Consider the following 12,659-nt stretch of genomic DNA (forward strand, 5'->3'; position numbering starts at 1 on the left):
CACCAGAGATGTAAGGAATTTAAAGGGTGGCTGATAGGAATGTCTCATAATGTGTGTGGACAGAGAAATTCATAATTAAAAAAAAGGCATGAATGCCATATCAGCATCAATTAAATGCCACAATTTAAGAGTTAATGATCTTTTCTTGCTATCCACATAATGTTTGCATTAATTGCATTAGTTGACCTTGATGGACATTTGGATGGAAACACACTTATAGCGGCCAGCGTGGTTATATCATCTCTGTTTGAAAACAGTGTGAAGGCAGGCGGAGGGAACGAAAGCACAACACCAAGCGAGCTGTGTAATATGGGGACTTATGGGGACTGCTGGCATCTACAGGGCATGTGTGTGTGGGCATATTAGCATGACAGGACCATTGTAGAGGCCTGGCACACAAACAAAGCCCATCTCTGTGACTTCTGTGTGTTTTAGTGCTGCTATCAGGCATGTTGCACTGAGCCTTTAGTCAGAGGCTGGTGGTTTTGGGGGCGTTGGGCAGGGTGGTGGTGGTATTGGTGGGTGCGGTTAATGTTTCACTTTCTCTCCACTTTGTACATTGGACTGGACGTATGCTCTGTCATCTCCTTCCGAGTGGGGCATGTTAATATTTGTACACTGTGTGGGAGAGGAATAGCAATTCTGTACGTGCACACATGTGGGTCTTTCTGTGTGTTTGTGTGTGTTGCGCTGTTTATATTTAGCTATGTAAAGCATTATAATAATGAGCATTTATGTGGGTGGTGGGTGGGACTTTGTGTCACTTTGGCATGGACACTAATGACCTTAATCATGACCTAACAACATCACCATGGTTACCTCCTACTCTCTGCAGGGAGCTGAGAGTGTGCGAATGTCTGGACCTATACATTATGTGTCACTTGATTACAGATCTACTGACTGCCTTTGAAATAATGCACAGATAGAGCTACATTATAGTACATTACAGGTCAAATGTGTAAAACAATATACCTCAAATGACCCCATTTGTGGGCCGCTGTGTCCATTTAAGTGATTCTTTGAGCTGAATTTACATGTTTGAATTTATTTGGGTTAATTTCTACTAATTCGTTCCTTCTATAACTGTTTAAGGGTTGTCTAATCCTATCTATTATAAAGAATTACCTTATTTTGTTTTATCTTAAGTGACATCTTATCATCTATATACAGTCTTGTTGCTCTCATGCAAAAACCATGTATCTCCTTAAACATCTTTTCACGATCAGCCAAAAAAACCTCATACACTCCTCTCGGTTGAACTGGGCAGTGTCTAGGTCTAACTGTGTGAAAATGATCAGGGTGTTCCTGAGAAAGAGAGCATTTTTTTCAGTGACCCCTCCCCGTATAAATAAAGGTTAAAAATAAATGAATAAATGTTACACACTGGACCTTCAAGGTGCTGTTTCTCTTATAGTTTCTTGAAGCTCGCTCCATGAAAACTCACTCTGTTGAGATCTGCTGATCTCTTTCTGATGTAGTCAGTGCATTTTTAAATTATTTTTCACATTCTGTGAGTGTCTGATGTTATTTTCACTTCCTCTATTGTGCGTCTTGGTGATTTTGGAAAGAGAAGTATGCTTTGGGCAGTGTTTGACTGACAGATGTTTCAGCCTATCACATTCAGTTTGTTGTTCTTGTTCACTGCATGTCGCTCCACCTCCTCCCCCTTTATCGAATTAAAATGTTTCTGGCTCCTGTGAAGGACAAAGATTTGCAAAGAACAGCAAACCAAAAAACCCCAAACGAAGCGTCCTGGCAGAAACTTTTGGGTGACATAACTTTTCTGAAATCTTTGCTTTGGACAGCCTCTGGTTCAGCAAGAAAGACTGGGAGGGAAGAACAAGGGGAATTTTATAATGAGAAAATTTTCAATTTGCTACAATACATATGAAAACCATTTTGTTCTAGGAATGCTCGTTTTTTGGGGGTTTTTTTTTGTTTAGCCACACACATCGAACAAGGCAGGAGAAAAGCAAGACCAGATGTTACAGTGACATGAGAACAGTTGAAGTGGTGAAAGTGATTGTCGCTGGCACTCAGGGACATCAGAACTGATGTAATGGAATTTTATACGTGAAGCACTTGTTTTAGCCCAACCAAAAGCCCAGTTAGTGTCCTATTACCTGTTTATGTGCTGAACCATGGAATTTTACATTAATTCCACAGTCCTAAAACTCTGCATGCATCATCTGTGAAGCCGCCCACTCCCCACTTTCCATCCACTTTCCGTTCAATAGCCTCTCTCACCACTCCCCAAACACTCTCCCTGGAAGCTCACTCTGCCAACCTCCTCTGTGGAACACTAGGCTAAATTTACTGTAGCAAACACATGTATATGGATAAACACACACATTTTTATACTCTTTCTTAAAAAAAGCAACAGTTTATTTTACCTAATCAGAGTGTGGTGTAGTGTGTCTGTGCTTCTCGTCCTGTCTGCAGTGCAAAAACCGCAAATGCGCAAGCACAGCCAGCAGAAGTCAGACTTGAAAGCAGTGGTGTGATTGGGAGAAAAATGGTGAAGGAGAGTGCTGCAGAATGAAAATCTGAAAAATGATGCAGGGGTGTGTGTGTGTGTGTGTGTGTGTGTGTGTGTGTGTGTGTGTGTGTGTGTGTGTGTGTGTGTGTGTGTGTGTGTGTGTGTGTGTGTGTGTGTGTGTGTGTGTGTGTGTGTGTGTGTGTGCGCGCTTGTAGCAGCTGGTTCTGGTCAGCTGACAGCTATTGCAGACTGTGATTTGTTGGGTAAGCTGGGCTGGGCTGAACCGTGCACAGCTGCAGTCAGTGAGTGTGTGTCTGTGTGTGTGTGTGTGTGTGTGTGTGTGTGTGGGAGAGAGAGAGAGAGAGAGAGAGCCATGTAAGACTGCCAGTGTGTAAGCTCAGCAACATTAAGAGCTGGAGACTGGAGTAGAGCAGTGCAGGGAGAAGACACAGGAAGCTTGCAAAGCAGGACTGGTTGAAGTGAAGCAAGGCAGGGGAGGGTAATGTAGGATGGAGTCTCAGTTATCCTAGTGAGCTTGAACAGAGCACAGCACCGCTGGCTGGACCAGGGGCTGACGGGACCAAACTGGACTGTGTCATCAGGGCAGACATTTGAGTTCAGCTTCAGAAACAAGGAACCACAGTTCAGGTGACGCCTATACTGCTGGACGGGATCAGGCTGGACTGGGCGTCAACAGCAGTGGATTATGGGTTGTTCGGCCAGTGTGGTCCTGCTCCTGCGCTCAGTGGGTGGGGCCGACTGCGGTCACATGTGTTCACGACAGGACCAGATGTCATTGGATGCTGCCACTCCCACCCTAGAGGGTTACACCTCTACCACCTCACCTCTGACCATCATTGTAATGGTACTGCACCTCCAACTCCCCATTAACTTTCTACCTAATGCATGTGTGGGCAGGTAGAGGGGACTACAGTATGTGGGTGGAGAGTAATTGTCTGCACAATGGCATCATATTTATCTGTGCAGGAATGTATGTTTTTGTGAATTTTAAATTGTAATGATGGATGGATGTTCTGAGCCAGAAGGTAAAAAGTCTCAGTTTCAGTTTTGCTAGTTTGAAGCAGCAATTGTTGCCATGTGTATAAACTTTATTTTCTTGATTTTGGCAATCTGTTTTGTTTTCTCTACATCTCTGCTTTTCTTTGTCAAACTCTTTTTTTTTTTTTTTTTTTTTTTTTTACAGCCTCTTTCTCTTCCTCTGTTGCTGAGGTTGATGTATGATCAGTGATTGGGGCCTGGTTGTTTCCTTTCACAGCTGAGAGGCAGAAAGACGGAAATGGAGGGAGGAGAGTAGAGGGGGATGGTGGGGTCAGACATGAGGAATCTAGTTTCTGTGGGAAAAAATCTGCTTTCTCTGCATATGGTGTACAGAGAAGATGATAAAAATAGGCTATTCAAACAAAACCATGAATACAGTGTTGGGTGAGAGCTGCTTGAGTGAGTGAGTGAATGAATGAATGCATTAAAGAATTAATGACTGAATGAAGGAATCGATGAATGAATTAGATAAAAGTACATGTGTATTTACTTACTGCCATTTCTTTTCAGTGCAGTGCTGCATGTCAGCCATCTGTTTGGTATCTGTATCCATTAGTGTTGGCCAGTTTTTTTTTTTTATTCCCAGAAAGACCCTGGTTTCTGTAAGCCCTGTGGAAAAAATGTTAGAGTTTTGGCAGGGTGGGATTTTTACAGTCGCCCCTTTCTGTCTCTCCTTTCTTTCTTTCCCTCCATAAACCATCTCTTCTGGTGCCCGTTTTTCTGGTCTCTTTGGCAAACTAGAGACATGATAGTTTATACTGCAGAGTCATGTTTGCCTGCTGATTCTTATACTGTGACTAGAAGAACACGTGCTGCACTAGAAACTAGCGACTAGATATTTCCATGTCAGAGATTCATCAGTGCTTCAATTCATCAGTGCCAAGGTTTATACACTTTTTAATTCTTAAATTACTAAATAAATTGATAAATTTATTCCAAAATCCAATCATGTTGGCAATAGTTTTCGGACCATAAATTAGTTAGTCACATTTTTGAAAAACAAAGATGGCACTGTTCTCAGTAACAGCCAGTTCCTGCAGCATAATTCATGCTTAAAGATAGAAATATGATGTGTAATTTACTAGCGGTGACTAACACAGCTATCCAACCAAGACCTGTCAGTGTTAAGTGTCAAGAGGTATACAATTGCATTAGACACTCATTTAGGGATCAGGGTGATGGATATTATTTATTAAGAGAATCAAGCTAAAAAGTATGGCCGTGTGTCTTCTGCATCTTCAATTCTTAAACACTGTTTGATAAAGAGGGGGTTTCTTTAAAAGCAGTTCAGTGTCTTCAATTTTGAACTGGGCAAGGATATTATTATTATTGTTATTATTATTATTATTATACCATGTAGAACTTTTAGGATAAAGGTAAAACTGTTCAAATTTGGCTGGGACAATGTCAAAAGATGGTGTATCACATTGATGGCTTCCATCGAGCACTGAAGAATGTAAAGATATAGGTTTCTTTTAAATTACGCACTATGGGATAAGGAATGGTCTAACTCATGCTGCATAAGTCCTTGTCCTCTAGCTGTCAGATGTGCAATACACCCCATTTACCTCCCTCTATCTTCTCCTCCAAGCTTGACTCGCTGGTCACCCTGTCAATGACACTGTGGTCAGGGAAAGAATGCAAATCCTCCGGTCTCTCTTTGTCCACTGTCAGTCTTTGACCTCTTGAGTGACATTTGATGATGTGACACTGGCTGGTTGATTGGTCATTGACAAGATATGTGATTATTTTTGGAATTATTAGTCCATTTACTGCTTAACGAAAAGCCGCTTATTGTTTGCTGAATGACCTTTATGCAGCTGAATGGACAGACTGACAGAGGTGTTAAGAAGACCACAAAACAGTGTATTGTGTGTGTGTGTGTGTGTGTGTGTGTGTGTGTGTGTGTGTGTGTGTGTGTGTGTGTGTGTGTGTGTGTGTGTGTGTGTGTGTGTGTGTGTGTGTGTGTGTGTTGGAAGAAGGCAAGAAAGTTAGAAAAAAGGTTCATTGGCTTTTCAGCACTAACTCAACATGTCAAATTGGCCCGACAAAATTGGGGAACGCTGCTTTTCATCAGAGGACGACTTCTCTTAGAAGTATGAATCCCTATTAGTCCCACTGTGTCTCTCCCCAGACCCTGCATTGCTTTAATGATGTAAAGCAGATGGCCTCTGTCTAGTTTCTTCTCCTGTCTGCTGTCTCAGCTTTCTCTGTCCCCCCTCTCTCCCCCTTTCTGTCTCTCTCTCTTATTCCCTATCAATCTTTCACACTCTTTCTCTTCTTCCATACTCCCCCTTTCTCTTTTTTTTGTCACACTTTCCTCACATCTTTCCATTAACAGGATGACAAGCCCTTAAATCTGTGCTTGAGAATGACACAGACCAGCTTGTGCGCATAATGTGCAAACATTTGAACCCTGTGATTTCTCTCCATCTTTGTCTTAATAATTTTCCAACTTAGATTTATTCTTCTTTTGTCTTCTGACTAATTCAGAGCACCCTCCCCTCCTCTCCCTCTGTCTTACTCCCTTGTTCACAGTTATACTGGAGGAAAGCCATGCTGTGAGCCACCAGTCTAGTGCTCTATTTGTGCCCTCCACACAGCTGTAGTTTACCAACATCAACACCCACTCTATCTCACCCCTGCTAAGAGGGAGGGGGAGAGAGAAAACAGAGGAGCGGGGTACTGCAGGAGAGATGTTAAAAGGGATGTTTAATAGGGTGAGAACAAGGGAGCAGGGGAGAGACAGAGAGAGAATCAAAGGATGAAGAAATAAAGGAGTACACTGCTGAGGATGTTTGATGAAATGAGGAAGCGATAGGAGAGGATGAGAGGGAGGACTGGAGGGATGGAGCCAGCTGAGGCAGCTGGTGCAGAACAGAGGATGGATGGAGGGAGGGAAAGAGTGAAAGAAGAGGAGGTCGCTGCTGACGTTAAATAAGCTTGAAGGACTGCAGTGCTAAGAGCGTAATTATGATCCACTGTTTCAGAAGCAAAACATCAAAGACTTGTTAACGCTTTTTGAATTAAGAAAACATACAGTATGTTAGGATTAATGCTTTACTTATGTCTTGTCCTGGTAGACTTAATGTAAGACAGAGTGAAGTGTCGTCTCTGGAAAACCTCAGCAAGATGTTAACTTAAAGTGAAACGGATAATAATGCTTTGTATTTCACACATTCATATTTGACATAGATGTTAAACAGTTTTTGCACCTTAACCTCAAAACTGTTTGTTACTTCACATCGTTTGACCAAAACCGACTGCCATTCACTGACATGACCGCCGCATACTATAAAGCAGTGGTTGTCAGGAAGTCCAGGGATCCACAGGGGCGGAGGGAGTTCCCAGAAAAATGGGGAATATTTTAATTTAAGTTTATTTTAATTGGATATAAGTTAAAGGAGAGAATGTAAAATAATAACTAACTAACTCATTCTTATCATACGGGGATCACTGAGACTACACTTGTCAAATAGGGGTCTACGTATCAATTTGGGGAAGAGAGAGGTTGAGAACCACCGCTATAAACTATACAGGAGAGTGCAGCCTCACATTTTACAATTTTGCTTTTACACATTTTACTAATCACAAATGCATAAAAGACTCAGTCCACAAATTAAGATTGTGGTATCCAGGCATGCAGATTGTCCTAGATTTGTTTGCTCAGGTTTCAAGATATGTATCTGAGATTACCACCGCTGCCCTAATTCAATTGAGATTAATGGAATTTTATTTGTGGTGCTCACAGCATTAAACAATACATAAAAAAAAAAAAAAAAACATTGTCCCATTTACTCGGGATAATCCACAGATGTCGCTATAAACAGTTGCGGTAGGAACTACTTTCTGCCAAAGAGAAATAGTCCCCTTATGTAAACTGTGACGGCGTGTGCTGAAGGTTATAAAGAGTACATTGATTCCTCTGTGTGTCATATAATGCACTAATTCATACTTAGTAGAGTCTAACTATATAAAGTCTGATGTAATGTCTTAACAACAGGTATACCAGTTTGTTGTGTCATCAGGAGTTGTTTCCTCTTGTACAGATCTCTCTTCTGCTGTGAGGTTTAATCTGGGGGAAGTGAGTGTCAGTGTGTGCAAAAATAGAAATAAATGTCGTTGTGTTATGTTAATTATTTTCAAAGGGGAACATGCATCAGTGAATATCTTTGTATGTTTTTCTTTTGTATCTTTTTTTATATGTGCGCATTGTGTTGCAGACAGTCTCATGTAGGACAAGGAGAAAGGAGGACAGGCTAGCTTTATAACAGGAAGTCGATGGTTCGCATGCTAGTTCATATGTTTGTGTGCATGTGTGAACTGACGGTGTGCTATTGGTAACTTCGGATGGAAGAAGATAAGATGCTGAGAGTTTGACTTTGAGTGTGTGAGAGTACATGATAGTGCTTAACTGTAAAGAGGGCTCCCTTATCGTGTCTGCATCTACAGTTGGTAATGTGGAGTGTAAAAAACTGATTGATTGTTTGCTATTACCCTTAATCTGTTTAGAACAGATTTCCACAGTTTCTCCCATTGTCTTGCTGAACTGTCTGAAAGTGAAAGACATTGAAGTGCAATGTGTAGAAACTAGAGGGCTTGATTGGTTTCTTGCGCAAACATCAACTTCCTCTGCATCCACGTGTTCTGAAACAAATGCATAAACCCACCCTCAAACATAGTTCCACTTCTGATAGAGCACATGCCCTTCGATGTGCGTTTTGTTTCGTTCACTTTTTTAAAATTTAGATCTTTTCTTTTTTTCCTCTCCGGATAGTGGAAGTTCTGCTGCTATTTTGTGTGTGTAATACTGTACACATTTGCGCACTTGACTCACAATGAGCTTCAGGAGCAAAATCACCTTCAGGAAGAAAATAAAGAGCAAGCGAGTGCGATCGGATTTCAACCGGCTGAGTATTGTATGTATTATCTTTCTGTCTCTGCTAGTTGTCAGTCACATTAATGATGCATTACACTCTCAACTAGTATATCATATGGCTATAGTTTACTATCAGTGACTTACATTTGTTTATATGCTGTCAGCCATAGTCATAATTGTGATTTGTGCAGTTTTAATGACTATAGACTTCAGACTATGGCCATTACACTGTAATCACATTTTTATGATATTTGCGTGCTTCATTTCCTCCTCTTTTGAATATTTGTTTGCGTCCATAAGTGCCAGAGAAAAGAGAATACATAGTTAACAGATTAAATGAAGTGTGTATTAATGATGCATACCTAGCTAAGCTAATGCCTCATTACTGTACTTGACTGATGTCAGCTCGTGAGGGGGAAAGCCGACCTTACCCAGAAACATTTACGTCATGTGAGTCACAATGTACATCTGAAAACCTCAAGCTCTCCTGCCTATTGCTGTACACTCATTTATCAGTTTGAAGTTTGAAGTCTGCTCATGATAGTTTTCCAAAAAAAACTACAACTAATAATTAGTTTCACTCTGTGGAGTCTTTCATTTGATTATTGTTGTCTATAATATGTCATAAAATAGATTTCTGAGAACACAAGTTGACACCTTCCGTTTGCTTGTTTTGTCCGACCAGTTCAAAACTCAAATATATTTATTTTACAGTGATATAAAACAGGGAAATGCAGCAAATCCTTACAAGTGAGAAGCTAAATGCTGCACATATTTTTCAGTTTTGCCTCATTAGATACATTTATTGATAAGATTAAAGAGGTATCATAATGGTTGACATTTAATTTGACCAATCAGTTTAAAAAGCCATTATCTAATAATACTGCTTTACAAGTTTGACTGAATAGATATAACTAACAAAGAACTAGAAAATAAAACTACGGATGAACTGCAGGTGACTCTGTACGGAATATAAATCATGCTGACGGTGTAAATCAGCACACTAATTTATAATGCCGCACTGAGGTACATATTAACAATATATAGTATGGGTGGTAAGGTATGCCCTCAAACGTAGATCACAATCAGTTGGGTTACATTCTTGCGTTCCCCCCGTGTGCTCTCTCTTGGTTGTGTGCCAGAGGCCTGTTCTGACTGTTAAGGTAGCTGTGGTGGATAAAAGCCCCAGTCTTCACTATATGCGTGTGAACAAAACCAGAGATCATTACTTCCTCTGCCTGCCTCACCACAGCCTGCTCCAGCTCTCACTTTGTTGCTCTTGCTGTTCTTTGAATGACAGAAGTAATTTACTGTTGTCCTTTAACTCTAAAACACGTTTAAAATTTGTTTTGGGGTTTCTTGTGTGACTCAGTGATCAGTTACATAATCCTTCAACATAGTTTTAAATCTCTTTGAGAAAAGAGAAAGTTGGTGTTGTTTTGTTTTAAAGTGCATCATCATTTTTACAAGTTCAAGTTTGGTGGTTTGTACACCGAGGGGCTTGGAGGGCTGTGTGAGAACAGGCCTTCACACATAGAAGCGACCGTTGAGCTGCGACTCTTGTATGCGGTGGTTATAGAACGTCAGTATGTGTTGGTCTGGTTGACGTTTTCATTTACACAATGGAAAATCCACCTGTATCATATTTATCCGATTAAATGTAGCTGACGTCTCAGTTAACTTAAAACAACTCCACTTTAGTTCTGTGTGGTGTGCATCAGCCTCACTTCAGCTGTGGTGCTACTTCCTCTTTTGATTCTTTTAGGTCCTAATGATGTCATGGCAAAACACAGGAAATTATCATGACTGTATTTGTCATGGAGACTAATTTTAATAAAATCTTTGTGCTGTAAGAATAATGTGGTTCATGAACACAACTGTATGAAACATGTTTCTGCTCTCACAATATCTGCTGACAGATATGACATATAAAATAAAAGTAGCTTTTAGAAGGACTGTGTTTGTTTAAACATTTTTAATATGCCAATATGATCCAAATTACAGTGTAGATACCAACATTACTTTTTTGATCCTTAATTTACTTTTGTGAATGCTATTTTTGCTCACTGTGTAAATGTTAAATAAACACATTTTCTTGAAAAGAATATTAACTGAATTTAGAAAATGTTGTTAGTCTTTCATTTTTTCAATATACTTGACACTTACATCGTATTATATCTCACTGTATCTTATCTATTTGTAATGTATTGAGGTTCGATACTTAACTAAACAACTGAAAGCTGATCAAATGTCTGTGTTTCCATTTGCAGCAAGAGAAACCTAAGCTGATTGATCCACTTGACTATGAGACTGTCATCTCTGAACTGGGGGACGAGTTGAAGGAAGACCCTCTCAGAGAACTGCTCCTATTCCCTGACAATGATTTCTTGGTAAGTGTGTGTGTGGCCTGATGGTTCAGTGGTTAATGCAGTCAGAACAAGAAGGTTATCTCTTTAAGTCTCAGTCCTGGTTCCCAGACATATAGACAAGGGGAATGTGTCATTATTCAGTTATTTATCACTTTAGTTTGATACATTCCAAGTTACCAGAGGCTGAAGTAATGTTTTCAGGGTTTTTTTTTGCCTTCATTAGACGCGGTACAGTCGAGAGCTAAAAGAAAATGAGGATAAAGAGATGGGGGAGATGGCATGCAACAAAGGTCTATAGCCACACTCAAAACTCCAGTTTTCATTATCCACTGTTTTTCCACAGTCTGAAGAGAGACATTGTGCCTTTTATCGGGAGCAAAGGTGCTGGGTTTGACTTAGCTTAACTGCAGACCTGGTAATGAATCGGTTAAACACATGTCTACATAAATACATATACATCTGTCATAACATTAGGTCAAGGTATATTGCACGGACTAAGCTGGGCTTCTACTCTAGTCCTAACTGGAGGTCTGACAAGTAGACTTCAGCGTCAGCCAAACACTTATATAAATCTCGCCATTTTCAAGCCAGTTTATTAAACAAAATTATTAATAGACACTCAACAGTTTACTCTGTAGTGAGCAGTAAATTCAGATTTCAGATACGTATGGATAGTCATTTTGCGTTATTGCTGACCGATGTAGAGTTGAATGACATTTTTGTTCCATTGTGGGGACTTTTAATTCACTATATTGTGTATAAACTTCACACTCAGAATTTGGACACTTTAGTAGAATCGGGGACAGTAAGTGTAGTGCACTATATAGTAAATATGGAGTGATTTCGGGCACAGTCCAAGTTATCGGTTTTTAATTTGACAATGATACATTGTTGTTTAAATGCAACATGTGACATCTTTTCTCCACTCCAACGTGATGCACTTATTCACACTAATCGTGCATGTTAAGCATTGCAGCCTTTTCATTACAGTCAACAATTTATTCTCTCCGGCTCCCTTTAGCTCTGTGTTCATTAGTACTTTCATTCCAGTGCTAATGTGTTTCTGCAGACACAGATCCCCTGCACTTTAAGATGACCTAATTGGCTGCTTGTGGTAAAGGGAAACGTTTGCTTGTGGACCCCTGGAGTTGTAGCTTTAATGCATGACTCTGCTGGTTCCCAGCTCTGTCTGGCTACAACGCAATCTCTCTCTGATTTTCTTTGTCTCTGCAGCCTACAGTCAATTTCCATAATTGTAAGTGAAAGTGGCTTGGCAGAGTATTGCTAATGCACAAAAGGCATTTACTAGATCTCTTTCATTGCCAGTTGGTTAGTGAGCTCAGCACTCTAGCCAGCTGATTGGGCCGTATAAATCAAAGTCTGTCTCTGTTCACTCAGAGATCTTTAGTGCTGAGTTCTTCTCATTCCCATTCTGCACACTTTGAAGAATATTTCTGCGTTTCTTTTTGAATATTAATATGCAACTTAAAGATTGAATGTTGATTTTCTGTCTCATGGATCATAAAATGTGTTTTATGTAATTAATGCTGCATGATTTATAGGTTAGGTTAGTTCTGGGTCTAATCACTACTGAGGAAGGGAATACTTATTAGGAGATTTTACTCAAATTATTAATCTTCACTGCAGTAAAGCTGGCTAGAAACAATTTCAGAAAAGGTAAGGAATGAATATTACATCAATATACTGGATAATGGTTTGCATGTCCTCACAAATCATCGCTCATGAAGTGTTATATATCTGATATGTGAGCAATAAAGCTCGACAGGAAGTCCTGATAAGGAAAAACAAGACTACAGCCATGCTAGCAGCTCAGCGAGGATGTACTTTGGCACAGCGGTGCTTCGAGCTAAAG

General features: G+C 40.2%; 1 protein-coding gene across 8 annotated transcripts in view; it reads left to right on the forward strand.

The window, feature by feature from the left end:
- Window positions 1-12,659, forward strand: part of dock10 (dedicator of cytokinesis 10) — a 65,626-nt gene that overhangs the window by 16,953 nt on the left and 36,014 nt on the right. For 5 of the 8 annotated variants that reach the window (XR_007884605.1, XM_051399168.1, XM_051399175.1 and 2 more), the window contains exons 1-2: window positions 2,896-3,344; window positions 10,688-10,807. Coding sequence is in view for 7 of the 8 variants with exons in the window: in XM_051399168.1 (XP_051255128.1) it covers window positions 3,186-3,344; window positions 10,688-10,807 (279 nt within the window). In the remaining variant the exon portion in view is untranslated. Of the gene's footprint in view, window positions 1-2,895; window positions 3,345-8,222; window positions 8,458-10,687; window positions 10,808-12,659 lie in introns of those variants that run through there. The other 3 variants (XM_051399171.1, XM_051399174.1, XM_051399173.1) reach the window with 3 other exon arrangements.

The sequence above is a fragment of the Dicentrarchus labrax genome, unplaced genomic scaffold, assembly GCF_905237075.1.
Source record: "Dicentrarchus labrax unplaced genomic scaffold, dlabrax2021, whole genome shotgun sequence".
Lineage (NCBI taxonomy): Eukaryota > Metazoa > Chordata > Actinopteri > Moronidae > Dicentrarchus > Dicentrarchus labrax.